General features: G+C 50.0%; 1 protein-coding gene across 2 annotated transcripts in view; it reads right to left on the reverse strand.

Moving 5' to 3' along the window:
• Window positions 1-1,203: 1,203 nt before the first annotated feature.
• MFHAS1 (multifunctional ROCO family signaling regulator 1) overlaps window positions 1,204-16,127 on the reverse strand; it is a 37,008-nt gene continuing 22,084 nt past the window's right edge. The window contains exons 2-4 of one of the 2 annotated variants that reach the window (XR_012673547.1): window positions 6,913-7,039; window positions 4,981-5,412; window positions 1,204-3,423 (exon numbers count right to left, since the gene is read on the reverse strand). Coding sequence is in view for 1 of the 2 variants with exons in the window: in XM_075149516.1 (XP_075005617.1) it covers window positions 5,409-5,412; window positions 6,913-7,039 (131 nt within the window). In the remaining variant the exon portion in view is untranslated. Of the gene's footprint in view, window positions 3,424-4,979; window positions 5,413-6,912; window positions 7,040-16,127 lie in introns of those variants that run through there. The other variant, XM_075149516.1, reaches the window with a different exon arrangement.

Genomic DNA, 16,127 nt, shown 5'->3' on the forward strand with positions numbered 1-16,127 from the left:
CATGTTATGGGGAAAATGCACTGGACAGACACCTTATTTATGCTTCCATGTTCCTCTCCTGACTTTGCACAGGGCATCCTAAACACGGATCTGGGACACCCATGGGGTGCAGGTGGCCAGCTCCCAGCCACCAGATTGATTCAGCTGGCCCCCATCCCCTCCCTGCCCAGGGAAGATGCCTCGTGCTCTTCCCCATATTCCTTAATCTGCAGTCAACAAGTGGGGTGGGGTGGATGGCAGGAGACACATGTGAGCCCTCTGGGTCTTCTCAGCCATGAGTGAAGGCAAAAGGAGGAGGCCTCTCCGTCCATCATGAGTCGGTTAATTTTCTGCTGGTGTTTCCCACAGCCCTGGAGCGCAGTCCAGGCACATACTCAGAGATTTCCCTTCTGTCCCTCAGCAATGGAGGCTGATGCATATGTGGCACCCACCTGACTGATGCAGGCACCTACATCTGCCAGCCCCTAAAAAAGCCTGGCATCTCCTCATCTGCCTTGCGGCAGCTGGGGCCCAGCCACCCGCCCTCAGCCTTGCCTCCTCTCTCACTCTGGCACGCCAGCATCCTGTTGCAGATGCTGCCATCCCGTCCCCTAGACCTGCTGCACAGCATCACTGTGTTGGTTGGGGTTGCCACAGAGGTCTGTCTTGTCTTCTCCTCCAGATGAGGGTGGTGATGGAAGTGGGGTCACACACAGCTACTCGGGGCTGTGTGGGAGGGGACTCGCTCTCTACTTTCCATTCACCCTCCTGGCACTCCCGCTGACACCCATGTTGGCAAGCAGAGGGCCATCTGTCTTACTGCTCTCCCCTCTGAACGTGGCACTTGAGCAGAGTTCGCAGGGAACCAAGCTTTAAAAGAAAGCAAACAACACGGTACCAATGAGAACTGCTGAGCTGCCTCACAAACCCACAAAACACCCTAAACACTATAGGGAAAAAGCTGTTCCCCAGAAATCACCTGCCTTGCAGAGTGGGCAATGGTTCACAGATGTTAATTCAAACAAGGGGCTCCATGCTTAGATTCATGCAATGCCAAATCTCCTGATGATTTGCTAACGGTGTCATTTGCTAACGGTGCTCCTAAAAGCTCTGGCTCCTAGATTCAGAAAACCCCAGATGTACAATTAGGTGCAGACCCTTCCAGAGGCAGGGCCCAAGGAGGCACTGGAACAGGAAAAACAAATCAAACAGCCAGGCCTCTCCTTGAGATTGAGATCACTTTTATTTTCAGTCGTTTTGGCGAGGATGTGTGGGCGAGTGTGGGTGTGGTGCGTGTACATCTGGGCATGCATGTGTGTGTGCGCGCAGAGTCCTGCCCAGTGATGTAGATTATATGAATACCTGCAATTACAGTCCATGAACTGAGCCATGAAAGCGCGTGATGAGTGCTACACTGAGGCCCATTTACTTGCCTCTTCTTGTGCTTACTGCAGTGCAGCATCTCCACCTCCCCGCACTGCCGTTACCAAGGATGCCAGCCCAAGATCCCACCCAAAGGGCACGGGAGGAGCTGAGCTCTGGGATCTGGCTCTGCAGGAGTGAGCCGGTGGGTTTCCACCTCACTTAGTGAGCTCCTAAATACCATTTGCAGTTCCCTTGAACACAACCGTATCCGTCTCCTCACAGTGAGGAGCCCCTACTGCTCTGACAAATTTTAACCACCTCAGAGGTACAAAGGGGAAGGGAACAGGGACCCCATGTAAACTCCGGCGCTATAGCACAGCCAAGCGCATCTTGGGTTCCTGGGAAAGCAGCACCCAAACACACTAGTGAGTTTTCACAGCCACTGTGGAACTGTAGCATGGGGGATGCTGCAAGGGAGATGTCCCGTGCTTCCACAGCCCCCAGTCTCTTCCATCTGATTTGAGAGACCACAAGGCAGCTTAAATCCCAATCTGGTCTCTATTTCTGTTTAACTTTAAAGCTGAATCCCCCAAGCTCAGAGCAGAGGCAGAATGCAGAAAGAATAGCATTGCCACGAAAGGAGACTAGTCAAACGCATCCTGGCCTTGTGGCAGTTGGAAACAATCTTATTTCTCTGACCTTTTTGCCTTTAGCACAGTTAAAGCAGAGGTATCCCGTCACCCAGGACACTCTGCAGTTGCCACAGGCCTCCAAGTACCCCTGCAAGCCCTAAGATGAGCTAGATGTGCAGCATCACCCTTCAGGCTTCCTCTCACTCTATCTCTGTGATTTGTGTGCTGCTTAGGGACATGCAATTTCTCACATGTTACACAGACCCAGCAGAAGGCAAAGCTGCTATCCTGGGAGTTTCACTTGGACGGATGCAGGTTTGAATCCCAGGTTTTGCTTCAGAGCCTAACACAAGATACTCCAGGACATGTTCCAGGTGCTGACAGTCCTGCAGTGCAAAGCAACTTGCCAGCTCTGCTTCCAAACCTGTCTGCACCAGTTTCAGTAGGAAATCAACTGGTCAACAAGCACGGGATCTGCAAACCAATAAGCAAAACCAGCGCAGTCCTCTCGAGTGAAGTAGGCATCTAGTACCAGGAGATTCTCCTCCTATTCCAAAGGGGTTAAATTCTCTGCCAGCTCCATGGGGAGACAATTGATGCCCCAGTACTTTCTGCCCTCTTCATACGCTTTCAGTAAAGGCTGCAGGATGCTCCGCTGAGGCCTTAGTCGTTTCTAACAGTTCAGTAACTCTCCAAGCAGGGACAAGAACAGGAATATAATACATGCTCTGAACTCGGGTATCTCTGCTCTTAGGGCACTTCCTTCAAGTCCTCTTTCCTTGTAGCTTGACTCATGAAAAATGACAGATCCTTCAAAAATACGGGGCCCTCATCCCTGGGGCTCAGGGATGTTAAGTGGGGTCTAACAGGCAGGAGCTCAGTAAAGGGACACCATGTGCAGAGAACTCCAGCATGCATCCTTAAAAGAGAGCAACTGCAAAATCAAAAGAACTACCAGCCACTTGGCTTAGTTCTCCTGCAAAGATCTCCCACCTGGCAGTTGCAAAGGGGAGACCTTTTTGAACTGCATAGAAAATTAAATGGCTTTTGCATATTAAAAAAATACAGATGAAAACACAGTTACACCAGTTACTAAACAGTGGGCGGATGAGTGATCACCATTTCATATTAAATAGACCCAACTAGACTGATCTCCATACTGCCACACTCCCGGCATTACAGCTTCAGTGCACACAGCAAAGTGCCTGTGAAGGCCAGGTAATGCCATGCTCCCGCTGAAGTGGCATGCCCCGGCAGGAGGGCTGCGGTCCCAAGGAGCAGGCTGTAAGACGTCTGTTCTGTCCTCTCGCTCCTTCAAAGCTCACGCATCCCAGACCAGATGGGCGCACTGGGAAACAGGCCTCCAGCTGGAAAAGGATTCCAGTTTGTGGTTTCTTTACAACGTGGTTTCCACGCAACGTCACAGCAACAAATCGCTAGTTTCTTCCTATGGAGAACGGAAAGAGAGAGGTGAGCGGCAGCAAAGAGAGGAGGAGAAGGCTGCCCAGCACGGGAGGTGACAGTAGGGAATGCTCTAACATAAGTTCTGACTATACCAGGGCCCTTCATGTCTCATGGGCAGCAAGACTCCGGACAAGGGAGTTTCCTAGCACTATTCCTGACTCCATTCAAAGATCTCACCTCCCTTCCACTCCCTCCAGCCACCACAGGCAATTTCTAGTTCCCAATTTATCTACAGCAATACAGAAGCACAATCAATTAACGTTTCTCACTGACATAAGAAAGGTTCAAATACCTACTGCCAGAGGTGGCAGGTCAACACATGAAATCTGAGCCCATGCTCTCTCCTCAGCTGGAATGATACCCTGAAGAGACATGCAGCTGACTGAGCTGCCAGCTTTTTTTTTGGCAGCTTTCCCCCTGAAGTGAGGCACAATGGCTTCTTCCACCTGGCCCCTGCAATCTCCCACTAGAGTGGATTCTGCCCTGCATTTCCCACTGTTCCTGCCAAAGGGGATATTTGCAGCCCTGCACACAAGGCTGGTATTTGAAGGACAAGAAGCCAGGAGAATGTCACCTGTGCAACAGCAGCAGGTCCCAGCAGGATGCATGTCACTGTCTTTCACTGGTTGCAGGCCTGCCAGCCTGCATCCTGGTGGGGACTGCCTGCCGACCAGTACCACCCATCCCAGGTCTGGGGGAAAGGGCCTCTGCCCCATGCCTGCCATCACAGCCCCAAGGGTTAAGAGCTGTACATTAACACAAGCATTTTAAGTCCCTCATCTCTCAGTCCTCCACCAGCATCTGATGAAGGGATCCTGGCTCTGGAAATGCTTGCCTCCTATTTGATTTACACTAAATCAACTACTTGCATGGAGCAGGACTCATATAGCCCAGTTATCAGGGCTCAGCTGTAGGGCACAAACTGACAGCAACATCTTAGAAGTCCTCAAAACCACCTAGTCAGGAGAGAAATCAGCACTGTGGTGCCAGTGCTCAGCCTGCCCTTTTCCACATCTGGTCCAGGGGAGAATGGCTGCCCACAAAGCACGGCTCCAGGGCCAGCCTAAGGGGATCAGGGCCAGTTTGCACAACACAGCCACATGCTGTTTCACTAGATCTCCACACAAAAATGCCTGGGTGGCTTTGCTAGGAAGAGGACCCAGGTCTAGGTTTCTGCTGCTCTAGTGGCCACAATGTATGGACAGTACCGCAATGGCAACTCCAGAGCATCCAGATGTGGCAGACCATGAGCTGTTGGGGGCTAGTGATAAGGAAGAAATGGCAGGTGCGGGGGCATGCTGACTGCCCTTCTTCTGTCCCTGCGTGATTACAACACATCCTTACCGCTTCATGGCACAGCGTATGTGAATGCACAAGGCAGGAAACATTTCCCAGCCTGCTTCTCCTCCCGCTCTGCCGGCCACCACCCAAGCCTGCTGTGTGGGACATAGCCAACTGCTTTGCAGTGGAGCAATTTTAAAGGCTTCACAGCATCAACCCCCTCCCCAACAAAGCCTTGGCCAACTGCCACAAAACTCACTTGTCCAGGAACAAATCCAGGGAATCCCGCTACAGCTCATTTCAAGAGACTTTCCTCCAAGCAGGTCTGAATTAAATGGTACCAAGAATATTTTTTACATTCATCATGAGATCCAAATGGGTTTTTAACACGCGATCAATGGGTCCACAGAATCCTATCCCCAGTGCTTCCCCTCTGGCCAGTGGCCCTGCCATCTGCAGCAATCGTTTTGCTTCATGCCTTGTTGTTGTCCCCGACCTCCAGCTGCCTGCGTCCACTCCAGCCACAAGGCCCCCACCTGGGAGCTGCCCCTGCCCCACGGCGTTTCAGAGTCCAAAGTCCCATCGATCCCCATCAGCATGCAACTCCACAACTGGAGAGATGGGAGCACTGCAGAGCATCAGCCATGTTCTGTCCGGTGGAAAACCTTTGGCACCAGCACTGACGATTTATCTGGAAGAGGAAAGGATAAAGAAAAAGTAATGTAGCATGAGCAGCAAGGTTCATAATGATGCATAACCTAAGACACACAATTTTCTCTAGGCTTCTAAATAGGGAGGATGAGGTCTTTAAAAGTAACACAGGCCTTTTTGAGAACACAAGTTTCCTGCCAGCAGAGTGACTATGAAACTGGGACACAGTTGTTAGACGCTGTGGAAGGCAGGCTGGAGGACAGGAGGACAAGTGCACACGCATAGCCTGACAGCACAGTACAACAAAAATTGCAGCCTCAGGTTAGAAATGTGCTGTGCCAAGTACACACACAGGAGGACCAAATGAATAGACAGTCGTGACCTGTGGCTCAGTATCAGGGCAGCTACTTTGTTTCCTGCTCCAAGGTGGGCACTTCAACTTCACCTTTGCAGACAGCTCAACAGCCATCCATCACCGAAGCTGTTCTCCAGAAGGATGAGCATATTTTGGGGTGGGAGGGTACTGAACCGAGAGAATAGCATCCAAAGCTACTTTCAGATACTGAAGTGAAAGTAACAGGTATCCACGTGCATCACAGCAGCAGCCACCAGCAAGACCTGGCTTGCTCCTCTAAGCTCCCTGCCAAATTCCCCTGCACCACTCCAAGGAGAGCAGGCCACAGCTGCATTTCTGTTCTGCAAGAAAACCTATGCATCAAAAAGCCAAGGCACTACTCTTTTTGTGAGTGTTGCTCCACATTTGTTCCCACCACAACACAGCTCTGTTTTCCAAGCACATCCTCACCCTGTGGAGTGAAGGACATGTAGGCTATTGATACGCAGGAGGGCAGGGCTTCTGTCCAGAGGGACCTCACCAAGTTGGAGGACTGGACAAACAACAGTGCTGTGAAATTCAACAAGGACAATTGCATAGACCTACACCCAGAACAGGACAACCCCATGCACCGCCATAGCCTGGGGTCCTGCTGGCTTGGGATCTGGTGGAGAACACATTGAACACAAGCCAGCAGTGCATCTTTGTGGCAATGAAAGTCAAGCTGTAATAAGGGAGACTCAGATGGGACAGAAGGAAAAAAGTTCTGCCCCAGGAGAAGAGCGTAACTCTGGAGTCCAGAGAGGTGGTGGCACCTCCATTCTTGGCAGTCATCAACCCTTGCCTATACAAGGTCCCAAGCAACCTGACCCGGCTGTGAGGGTGGCCCTGCTTAGAGCAGGGGGTGGACAGAGACCTCCTGAGGTCCCATCCTACCTAAACCTGACCATGATTGTATTATCTCCTGATCTGTCCTGCCCGCTATTTATGTCTTGCATCTGCCACAACACAGCTCAGGAAACACCTCAACCCGTTTTACTGTACCTCTGATCCTTTGAGCGGGCTGTCTATATCCACAAATAATTAGAACTGTCCCCAAGCTGTGGGGCTGCTACCTTCCAGAAAAAATGCTTAGTGAGGGCATGTTTTATGTAGGCTTTCTGGTGTCTACTGACAGGGGAATGGGGGTCTGCTTTCAGGTCTCACTTGGAACAAGGGCTGATCACAGTAGGAGTGGGGGGGTAAACCAAGGCAACATTAACTCGCTCGCTGCCGTTCTTGGGACAGATGATCTCCGTCAGTCCCTCTGGTCTCGGCTGACTCAACAGTTCTCCTGTGAATAAGGGAAAAGAATGAAAATATTTAAGCATCAGCAAGCCAATTTTTGCAATTTTTGCTTTTAGCATGCCCTTCCCCTCCCCCTCACCAAGTAAATGTCCGTGACCGATGCAAGTGAGCACTGTAAGAGGGCTTACTGGTCCTGCAACCCAAGCAGGTCTCATCCGGGTAACCATGGTGAATGTCCTGGTGATTACAGCTTTGAGACATGCTGCTCCACACAAACGTAACATCTGCCATCTTTCCTGTCTCTGCTTTGAATCACTGCACACAGACTTGAGAGCTCCTTAGGGATTCATAGCATCTAGATGGAGCGTAATGAGATGGAGGTTTTAGGAGTAGGTGTTTTAATTAGGCTTTGGGGGCAGATGGGATCCAGAAGTTTACCTTCAATCTCCATGAAAGGGAAGACGCTGACCTGTAGCATCAGCAGGATAATTGGTAGACAGATAGAGAAAGCTACAGATACAGGCCTTATTATTCACATCTGCATACTACAGCCGTGGGACTGCTGCTGTGTCCTGTCAGGGTTCTGCGCCACACTATACTCTGCTGAGCAGATCCCAGCACCCCGCCATCAGCCCTTCCCTTATGGAGGCCATACTAGCTCTGCGAGTCAGTAGCAGCGGGGGGCTCTCCACCACATGTCATCCCTCTGCTAACAGAGTTGCGTCAGCTTCACTGTTCAAGTGCTAAGTTGGCAGCTCCCCACCGCTGGCACCCTTGCAGCATGTAGTCCAGGGCAAGACGCAGGTCAGTAAAGCGAGAGGGGAAAGACAGGTGCCGAGATGTGCCCAGCTCCGAGGATCACTTCCCCAACAGCTTGCTCAGAGCAACTCAAGTTTCCTTCTGGCTCCACTCCACACATGACTGGCCCCAGCAGGGCAGATTCCTCAGCCATGGACATGCAATCTCCTCGGCGTAGTCCAGCCACAGCTTAGACACCCAATAGCACCAGGAGCACCTCTTGATACCAGTCTGGCAGGTAGGGTCTGCTCTCAAAGGCAATATGGGATGGCAGCATCCATGCCCAGCCAGGGCTCAATTCTTCTGCTGAGCATGCCCACATCGGTGCCGCACGGCCCTACCCAAGGCAGAGGCACCAGGCCACAGCTGGCTTGTGCCAGCTACATCAGTGACTCCCTTTACAGAGGCAGGCCAGCTATAAGCAGGCTGCAGTCACAGGTCCACACAAAACTCTCTGTACCCATCAATCAAGCAGCCACCGTGAGCTGTCCCCACTTCCACTAAAACACTCAAGACATGGTCCTTGGACTCCCCTATTTTGAAATGCACTTGCAATAAATTCCTCTGCTGTTAAACAAATAACATCAGAAAAACATCTCCCTGTGTCCAGCTGTGATTGCCAGCCACACCAGGAAAACCAGAAAAGAAATCACACTTTGGAGAAGTACTGCCCAGCCTGTGCAGCAATGGCACAGCAGTCAGCCCCATCATGCCTGAAGCCCCCCAAATGCCGCTTCCCTCCTCTCCTCCTCACACAGTTTCTCTTCTCACTTTCATGACAAAGCAGATCTAAAACCCCTTGGTTTTTCCAAAGCAAAACCACATCATTTGGTAACGTGAAAGCAGAGGGGAGGGCTTGGCAGGAAACATGCACATACACAGTTCCTTTTGAGAGATACCCTACCTCTGGGGCCAGTAGTTCCAGTTTGCCCCCATGGTCCGCAATCTGAATTCACATTTGGTTTGAATACCTATCCTCGTCTCACACCCACACTCAAACCCGAAGTGGCAGAGCAGCTTTTAAGCCACGTAGACACGTCTCCCAAAACAGAAGAATCGTGATGGTATTTGCAATTCAGAGTCAAATCTGCAAGGCAGTGTCCTCAATTACGTGAGCTGTCACAAATTGAAAAGCAGCATTGCATCCCATCAAGCACGTACGCCACAGGGTACACTCCGTGTCCCAGTGATTCCCAGGTTTCCAACCTCAGGTTGACTTCCAAACTGCAGTATTGCTAACAGTACTGAAACACTGGCTCTGAAAGATGAGTCATAAAATCAGTGTACCATTAGGCGCTTTAAAGACAGGGCTAATATCCATTAGATCTTAAACCAGAGGAGTGCAGTAAGACTAGTCTGTCTGCTTGAGCCTTCATTCCCATTTCCATCTCCCCACTTCAGGAATCCTTAGATGGAGATTTCTGAAGCAGAGGAGATTGCTGCAGGGTAAAATAGATGCCTGATCTGCAGGCAAACCCCTTCCTGCAGCTCTTCAGTCAACCCTCTTTTTCTTTATGGCTTTACCTCTAGATTGCCTCTGGGATAAAGCTCACCTCACTCTCCCCAGCCCCCATCCACACCTTCTCCAGCCCCACTCCCATCTCCTGCTGACATACACGCTGCTCCCCAGAAGAAAGACTTTGCTCACAGTTGCTCCATGAGACATATCACGCACCAGGTGGGCAGGTCATCTGTGCATCCTCCCTATTCCTCCCCCTCCCAGCTACGGGATGTCCCACTGCCTTCCCACCATAGCGTTCTCGTCCCCTTGTCTTTACAAACTGCTCATCTTTGCTGCACAAACTCATCACCGTACTAAACCAGCATAACTATCTAAATCACACTTCACATCACTGCTAAATAAAGTCAGTGCAAATCCCATTGCAATATGCAATCTTCAGAGCTGTAACAAACTAGCATTGAGAGACTGCTTGGATGCAACTCTCCAGGCCTAGAATCTCTTGGAGGTTTCAGAAACCCCATGTTTCTATTGAGAAATTATTCAAACTGCAGGAGATTAGAAATAAAAGTCTTCAGGGCTGTGGCAGGGTGGGAAAGAGGAGATCAAACGAAGTATTGCACTGATACAGAAGAAAAAGTGAAGGGCCTGGCATGCAGTGGTGTTTGCTTGGTTTAACTGTTAAGTTTAAATGTAGCTGGAGCAGCCCACGTCTGCAGCACTTGTTCTGCCCCTATGTAAAGACTAGCCAGTCTGTATTTTGATTGCACATTCCTTCATGAGCATGTCACAAATTTTACTGGAAACCTCAGTCCTGCCTGCCCCCTCTGAAAGGTTGCCCTGCAATAACACACACACACAAACCACGAAGCTTATCCTAGTCTCAACATGGCCTTGGTTTTAATGTTAACTTCCACAGAAGCCACTAAGGTTTTAACCAAAACTCCAACTACTTTGTCTTAAGGCTAAAGACTAACAGAGTTGAGTTTTTGAAGAACAATCCCATCTTCCAGGAGACAAATCTGCATCACTAAGATTACTCATCTGATTTAGGACCATGAGCCCTATTTGCAAAGGCGCTTTAATGCTGGGTACTTGCTGACCAAGGCCTGATTTTTAGATGCATCTAAGTCCCAGTTCAGGTGATAGCAGACAGGCACCCACCAAGCCTGGTTAAAAGCACCTGCAAACAGACAGCAGATGCTTTAGAAGATGCTCCTTTGCTGCCTCCAATTTACAGTGGAACAAATGGTGCAGAGGAGTTGCATCTGTCCCATGGCCACCCTCCTGGCGTTTTGGCACAGAAACAGGTCTCCACAACTGGGTAAAATGTGCTGTACAGCAAGCCAAGGCTGAGACACAAACCGAGACCCTGTCACAAAACTACCATGGTTGGTTTTGGCTGCAGCATAAGCTGGTTTGTAAACTCCCCCAGGCAGATGGGAGCAGCAAGTCATGCTGTCCACACCATTTAAAAGAAACCTGCTACACGTGGGTGGTCACAGGCAAAGGTAGGAACAAACCTTCAGCCATGCCCAAAGCTCTATCATAAGGGCCTGTTTCCTCCCAGCATTAGCCAGCTCACCCGAAGCAGATATGTGTGTCAGCAAGATATTCTTCGCTGCTGCTGTTTTATCCCAAAACAGACACAGGCACGGCCAACTTTGAGCCGCTTCTGCTGGGTTCCTGGGCCAAGCCAATGCCTGCAGCCCGTGAGGATAACTGCATGTGCCAGACAGAGCTCAACCATGTATCACCACTCAGTGCACAGAGAAGACATTTCTACCGCCATACATGCCCAGGAACACACAAAAGCATAGGTGTACAATTTTTTGTCAAGTACAGAGTTAGACACTCAGTCCTCGATTTACTGTGATTTGCAGAGGGATGCCTCCCTCGGAGCCCATGCCAGCGATCAGACCCATGCGTGCTGCAAAGCACACTTCACTGACCTTTAGGAAATACCCATGAAATGCCAGATACCCATGACGAATCAGAGAGTTAGGAGGGACGCTGACAGCAAGAAAAGCGAGTACTTGCAGGAGTGTTTGGTTACTCCACGCTGGCAGCTAGACAAGCCTAGCTGTAAGCCTACTTGGCTGTCTAACAGAGAGAAGGGTTTTGCACACAGGGAGGAAAATCCCATCCGGACCATTTGCGTTCACACAGTTCCCACTGCCACGGGCTGTGCTAAGTGGCACAAGGTTCCCTGTTAGTGTGTCAACAATCTGCAGCAAGGGCACATGGGCGAGAAACTCTGCTCCAGCCTGCCATGCCAACTCCTTTCTTTCAGAGCTCCCAGTAGAACACATTTGCACAGTATCAGCCCGATGGTGTTTCTCATTTTCATGCTGTCATTCCTGCTGTTAGGATCTGGCCTCCACTGAGACAACAAGCAAGCAGTGGATGAGCAGGACCCTGGCCCTGGCTCTGCAGTGCTGCTTCTCTTTCTTCAGTCTGCTTGGGACCTTGAAGATACATCGCCCATGCTTCATGCAGGGGCATGAGACAGCCGAAACCAAGCTGTTCCTACATCCTGCCCTGCCTCAGCACTGTCCCACTCACTCCACCCCATGCCCCAGAGCTGTTCCAACCACACACCCACTGTTTTTGCAGCCCCACTGCTCATTTGCTCTCCTACCCCAAATCCCTTCTCACTCTTCCTCCTTGCTGAAAACCTTCAGACACCAACCACTGCAAGTGGGGTTGGCAGGAGATACCCTGCCTGAGCATCTCAGCCTCAACTGCTTTTCTGTCAAGCCTCCTTTGACTAATCTTTGCTCGTTACATCTCTCTGCGCAGCACCCAGCAGTCATGCCTTCAGAAAAGTAGAGACTAAAACACTTCAACACTGCCTGCGTACCAAAAGCACGTGTCCCATGCTCTGTTTCCAAGAGCAGTCAGAAGGCAGGGTTCACAAGACAGCCCCAGGTCCCAGGACACCCCTCTACTTTGCATGCAGTCCTACCCCCTTTCATCCATACAACTGCAAAGAGATCGGGGTTGGAGAAGCTGCAGCTTCTCTGCCTGGCTGTTAGTTGTTTCGAGGTTCAACAGCTGGAGCACTTACACAATTACATCAAACCTGTCACAGAGGCAGGATGAGTTGAATAGCCATGTGCACAGATTTCCCCCTCTGCTGTAAGCATAGGCAACACCCTCACACACCAGGACTTTGCAGCCAGCTCTACAGTAGACGAGAAATCTGCCAGGAGTCTTGGCAGAAGGAGATGGTGTCTCACACCAAGCCTGCTTCTACTCCACACCATTTAAATCTTGTCTTCACCATTCTCAGCTTGGATGAAATGAACGAGTTGCTTCCTGCAAATGTTGCTGTGCACGACGCATAAGCTTATTCTCAAGCACTGCGCACAGAAAATACTGCTCTGTATTGGTATGAATTTTTAATATGCTCCTCACAGCAGTGCCTGCATGTCACACGCAAAAATATTCCCCAGAAAGTTAGAACTCTGCACTTCCCTTGATTTATTTCTGGAGTCCTGAGCGACCTTATCTACCTGGCCTGCTTGGAGCAGGGGACTGGATAGAGACCTCCAAGTTAGGACTTCATTTTCTTCTCACTGGAGGCTATTCTCCTGGCTGCAAACACAACAAAGATAAAGAAGCTGAAAGCAGAGACATCACAAAAGGGAGCAGAGCAGGGTGAAATCCACATTAGGAACAGAAAGTTTCATGAGCCCCACTTTGCAGTCCCGGTTAAAGGAGCTTAAAACTAGCAAACAAAAACAACAACAAAATTCCCAGCCTGTGAAAGTGCTCCAGTGGGAGAGACCACTGTGAAAGAAAGCAACAGAGAGAAAACTCTGTTGGTAAGCACCGATCACAACAGCAGGCTGGTGAGTAGAGCCACCCATCAGGTACAGCACATGCTCAGGAACAAATCAACCTGGTATTAAATATAGTCAAAAAAGAAAGGGAAGGCTTGAACAAAAAACAAAGCTTGCTCTGGAAATGCACAGTGGGAAAGGTGGCCAGTCGCAAGGCAAAGGACCAACCTGCAGAGATGAGTCCCCAAGACCAGAAGCTGAGAGTACAGAGAAAAGGATGTGGAGAGCAAGGAAGAGGGTTAGAACTTTCCAAAATATGCAAAAGGAACTGACAGCAATTTGCCATTTCTCCTTTGAAGGGTTCAAGACCAAAAATGTCAGCAGTGACACCATCCTTGAACACAGAGTAGTCTCCTGTGGGTGCTCAGGTCCACTCCAGAGCATCACAACTGCCGGAGGGGCTGCTAGCTTTCCAGCTCTTGCATTCACAGCACCAGCTGCCTCTCGAGCCATCACCTCACCTCTAGGCCTCACAGCTCTGGCTGTGGACACATATATGGCTCACCTTGAATATTTCCCCCAGCTGGCTGCACCGGAAAATGTTTTCTCAAGGCTCTTAATTCATGCCAGGTGACAGAAACATGAAACAACCTCTTTAGTGGATCTTCGGAAACAGGCAGGAGTGCTTTTCAGCTTGGAGCTGACAGGTCTAGGTCAAGCTTCAGGACCTAGAGCTGCCGTTCCCCAGGCCAGGAACCCCAGATCCGCTGCAGGAGCCGTGCTCTGCTCAGCTCAAGCCCAAGCAGCTTTCCCAACCACAGCTGAGATCACCCTGCACTTTACCTCCTACCCGAGGAGCTACCAGACTAATCACCCTGGCAGGAAACCAGGGGGTGATTAGGGGCCGTGCCAAAGGGAAGGTGCTCTGCAACGCCTGCCCAGGAGGCACAGGGAGACAGATGCTGTACCTGGCTACCTCTAATTTTAGCCACTCAGGGAGGTCACACAAACACCAGCTCCAGAGGGGAAGGCTTAAGGGGGTTCAATACCCTCCTCCTTCCCCAAGTCATGACAGGGTCAGCTAGCTCTTAACCCTTTGCTGTCACAGCAAAAGGGGACACTGACACACCTCAGCTGTTGCAAAAGCTCTGGGGAAGCCTTTGGCACTGGACCTAGCGTACCTCTGGGTGGAGAACTTGAGTGGAAAGCATTTTGGATGCTCGACTCAGCAACTAAAGGAGGGTAATTATTCAAAATGCCAATTTACATCTCATCTACTAATTTCCCCAACATGACTTATTTGAGATCATCCCTTACCAGTGTGGCAGTACAAGGCTTCCAAGTATAAAACTTGGAAAACTCTATGTTTATCCCAAAACATTAGTTAATTATCTTTTTCTCAGGCACACTGAAGTTAATTATAGTTAGAACTGGAACCCAATTAAGAGCAAAACAAAAAACCCCACACATTCCCCAAACCACACAACTCAGTACTATCCCCATACTCGCCAGAATGGAGAGAGCAGTAGGAAACCACCAAAACAGCTCCATCAAAATAGCGCCAGGAGCAGTCATGAAGGTTTGAGCCCTTTTGTCTCTTTCTGACACTATGAAATAAGCACCTCAGAGAAATAAAGAATGGTTGACATCTACCTAATTCCTAAGCCAGTGCGGGTAACTGATCTACCATCAGTGTGGCTATGTGACGCATGCAACATCTCTCCCCTCTTTCCGCAACTCATGAAATACTGAGCACAGAGACCATCTGTACCAGGTAACACTATCACCTCAGCAAGAGACTTGCCATGAGGAGAGAAGGCTGTGACTTTTTACACCACCACCACCACCCCCAAAAAGGTGAGGGGGGGGTGAACATGATGCCATTTCTCCACTCTGTGCCATCAAACTCAATCTATTTCAAAAAGTATTTCAGCATGAGTAGCCTCCCTTGTCCAGCTTCATCTCTACCTGTTCTGTCGGGCGCTCCATCCTCCTTCTCCCTGTGCAATGGGAAAGGTGGGAGCAAGCCCCTTCTGCCCATGAGTGACCAGAGCAGACACTGGAGAAAGGAAGTGACCACAGGGGAGAAGTAAACAGCACAGCATAAAGGCTCAGGAAAATGAGAGGGGGCACTGGGGAAAAGTTGAGATAGAAAACAAAGCATCCTCCAAATTGCTGAATATTTTGCTGCCCTTCTAATATCTAAAAAGCTCCTTGAATTGCCAGGTTACAACACAGCACTTTCAGACGACTGCAATATAAAGCCATGAAAAATTGATTTGCTTCATTAACATTTTAGGACCTTATTAGCTGGAACGAAATTGACTGTCAAGGCATTTTAAGGGAGAGTCATGGTGTAATGAGCTCAGTACGAATTATCCTCATCCCAGAATAGAAACAGGCCTGTCACTGAGTAACCAAGTCCAGAATCTACTTTCTGGTTATTTTTAATTCCACCCCTTCAGCCGTATCTGCCATGAGCTCTTTCTCATTCTGCCAAGGCAAGGCACCAGCTGGAGAGAAAGCTGCAGCCAGCCCCAACCTGTCTGCTCTCACCCAGTAACAGCAAGGCAGGACTGCATGCAGAGCATCCACCAGAATGCTAGACACCACCAGCTGCAGCCAGTCCAAACAGCAACAATTCCCACCAGCCCTGAGCCCACCTTTCCAAACAGTAATTCCAAAGCTATTACACCCCCATCACAGACAAGATGCTGAACCTCCTTGCATCCAGATGATTTGCATGCTGCAGGTCCCACTAAAAAAGAGTTTGAAAGAGCTCTCAAAGCCATTACTATGATAAACAAAGTTAACAGGCAGGGTTCACCGAGGTCTGCATCCTGCTAGCTCTGGCTCTCTGTGTTTGGGTCACAACACGTTAATAGCTGGCCACGTGAAAAGCCAACCCCTGGAGGGGGGCTTACAAGACTCAGCCTCGTGGACTTCCAGCCTTACACAACTGATGAGACAGGGCCAAGTCTCAGCCTGCCCCTCCGCTAAATGTAGAGAATTAGGCAAGCCTGTAAGACATTTTTCCTCATAATAGTTTGGCTACAGCACTGCACCCAGAACTGGCTGATCGTTTTTCT

This window comes from Calonectris borealis, chromosome 4, assembly GCF_964195595.1.
Source record: "Calonectris borealis chromosome 4, bCalBor7.hap1.2, whole genome shotgun sequence".
In the NCBI taxonomy this organism is placed as follows: Eukaryota; Metazoa; Chordata; class Aves; order Procellariiformes; family Procellariidae; genus Calonectris; species Calonectris borealis.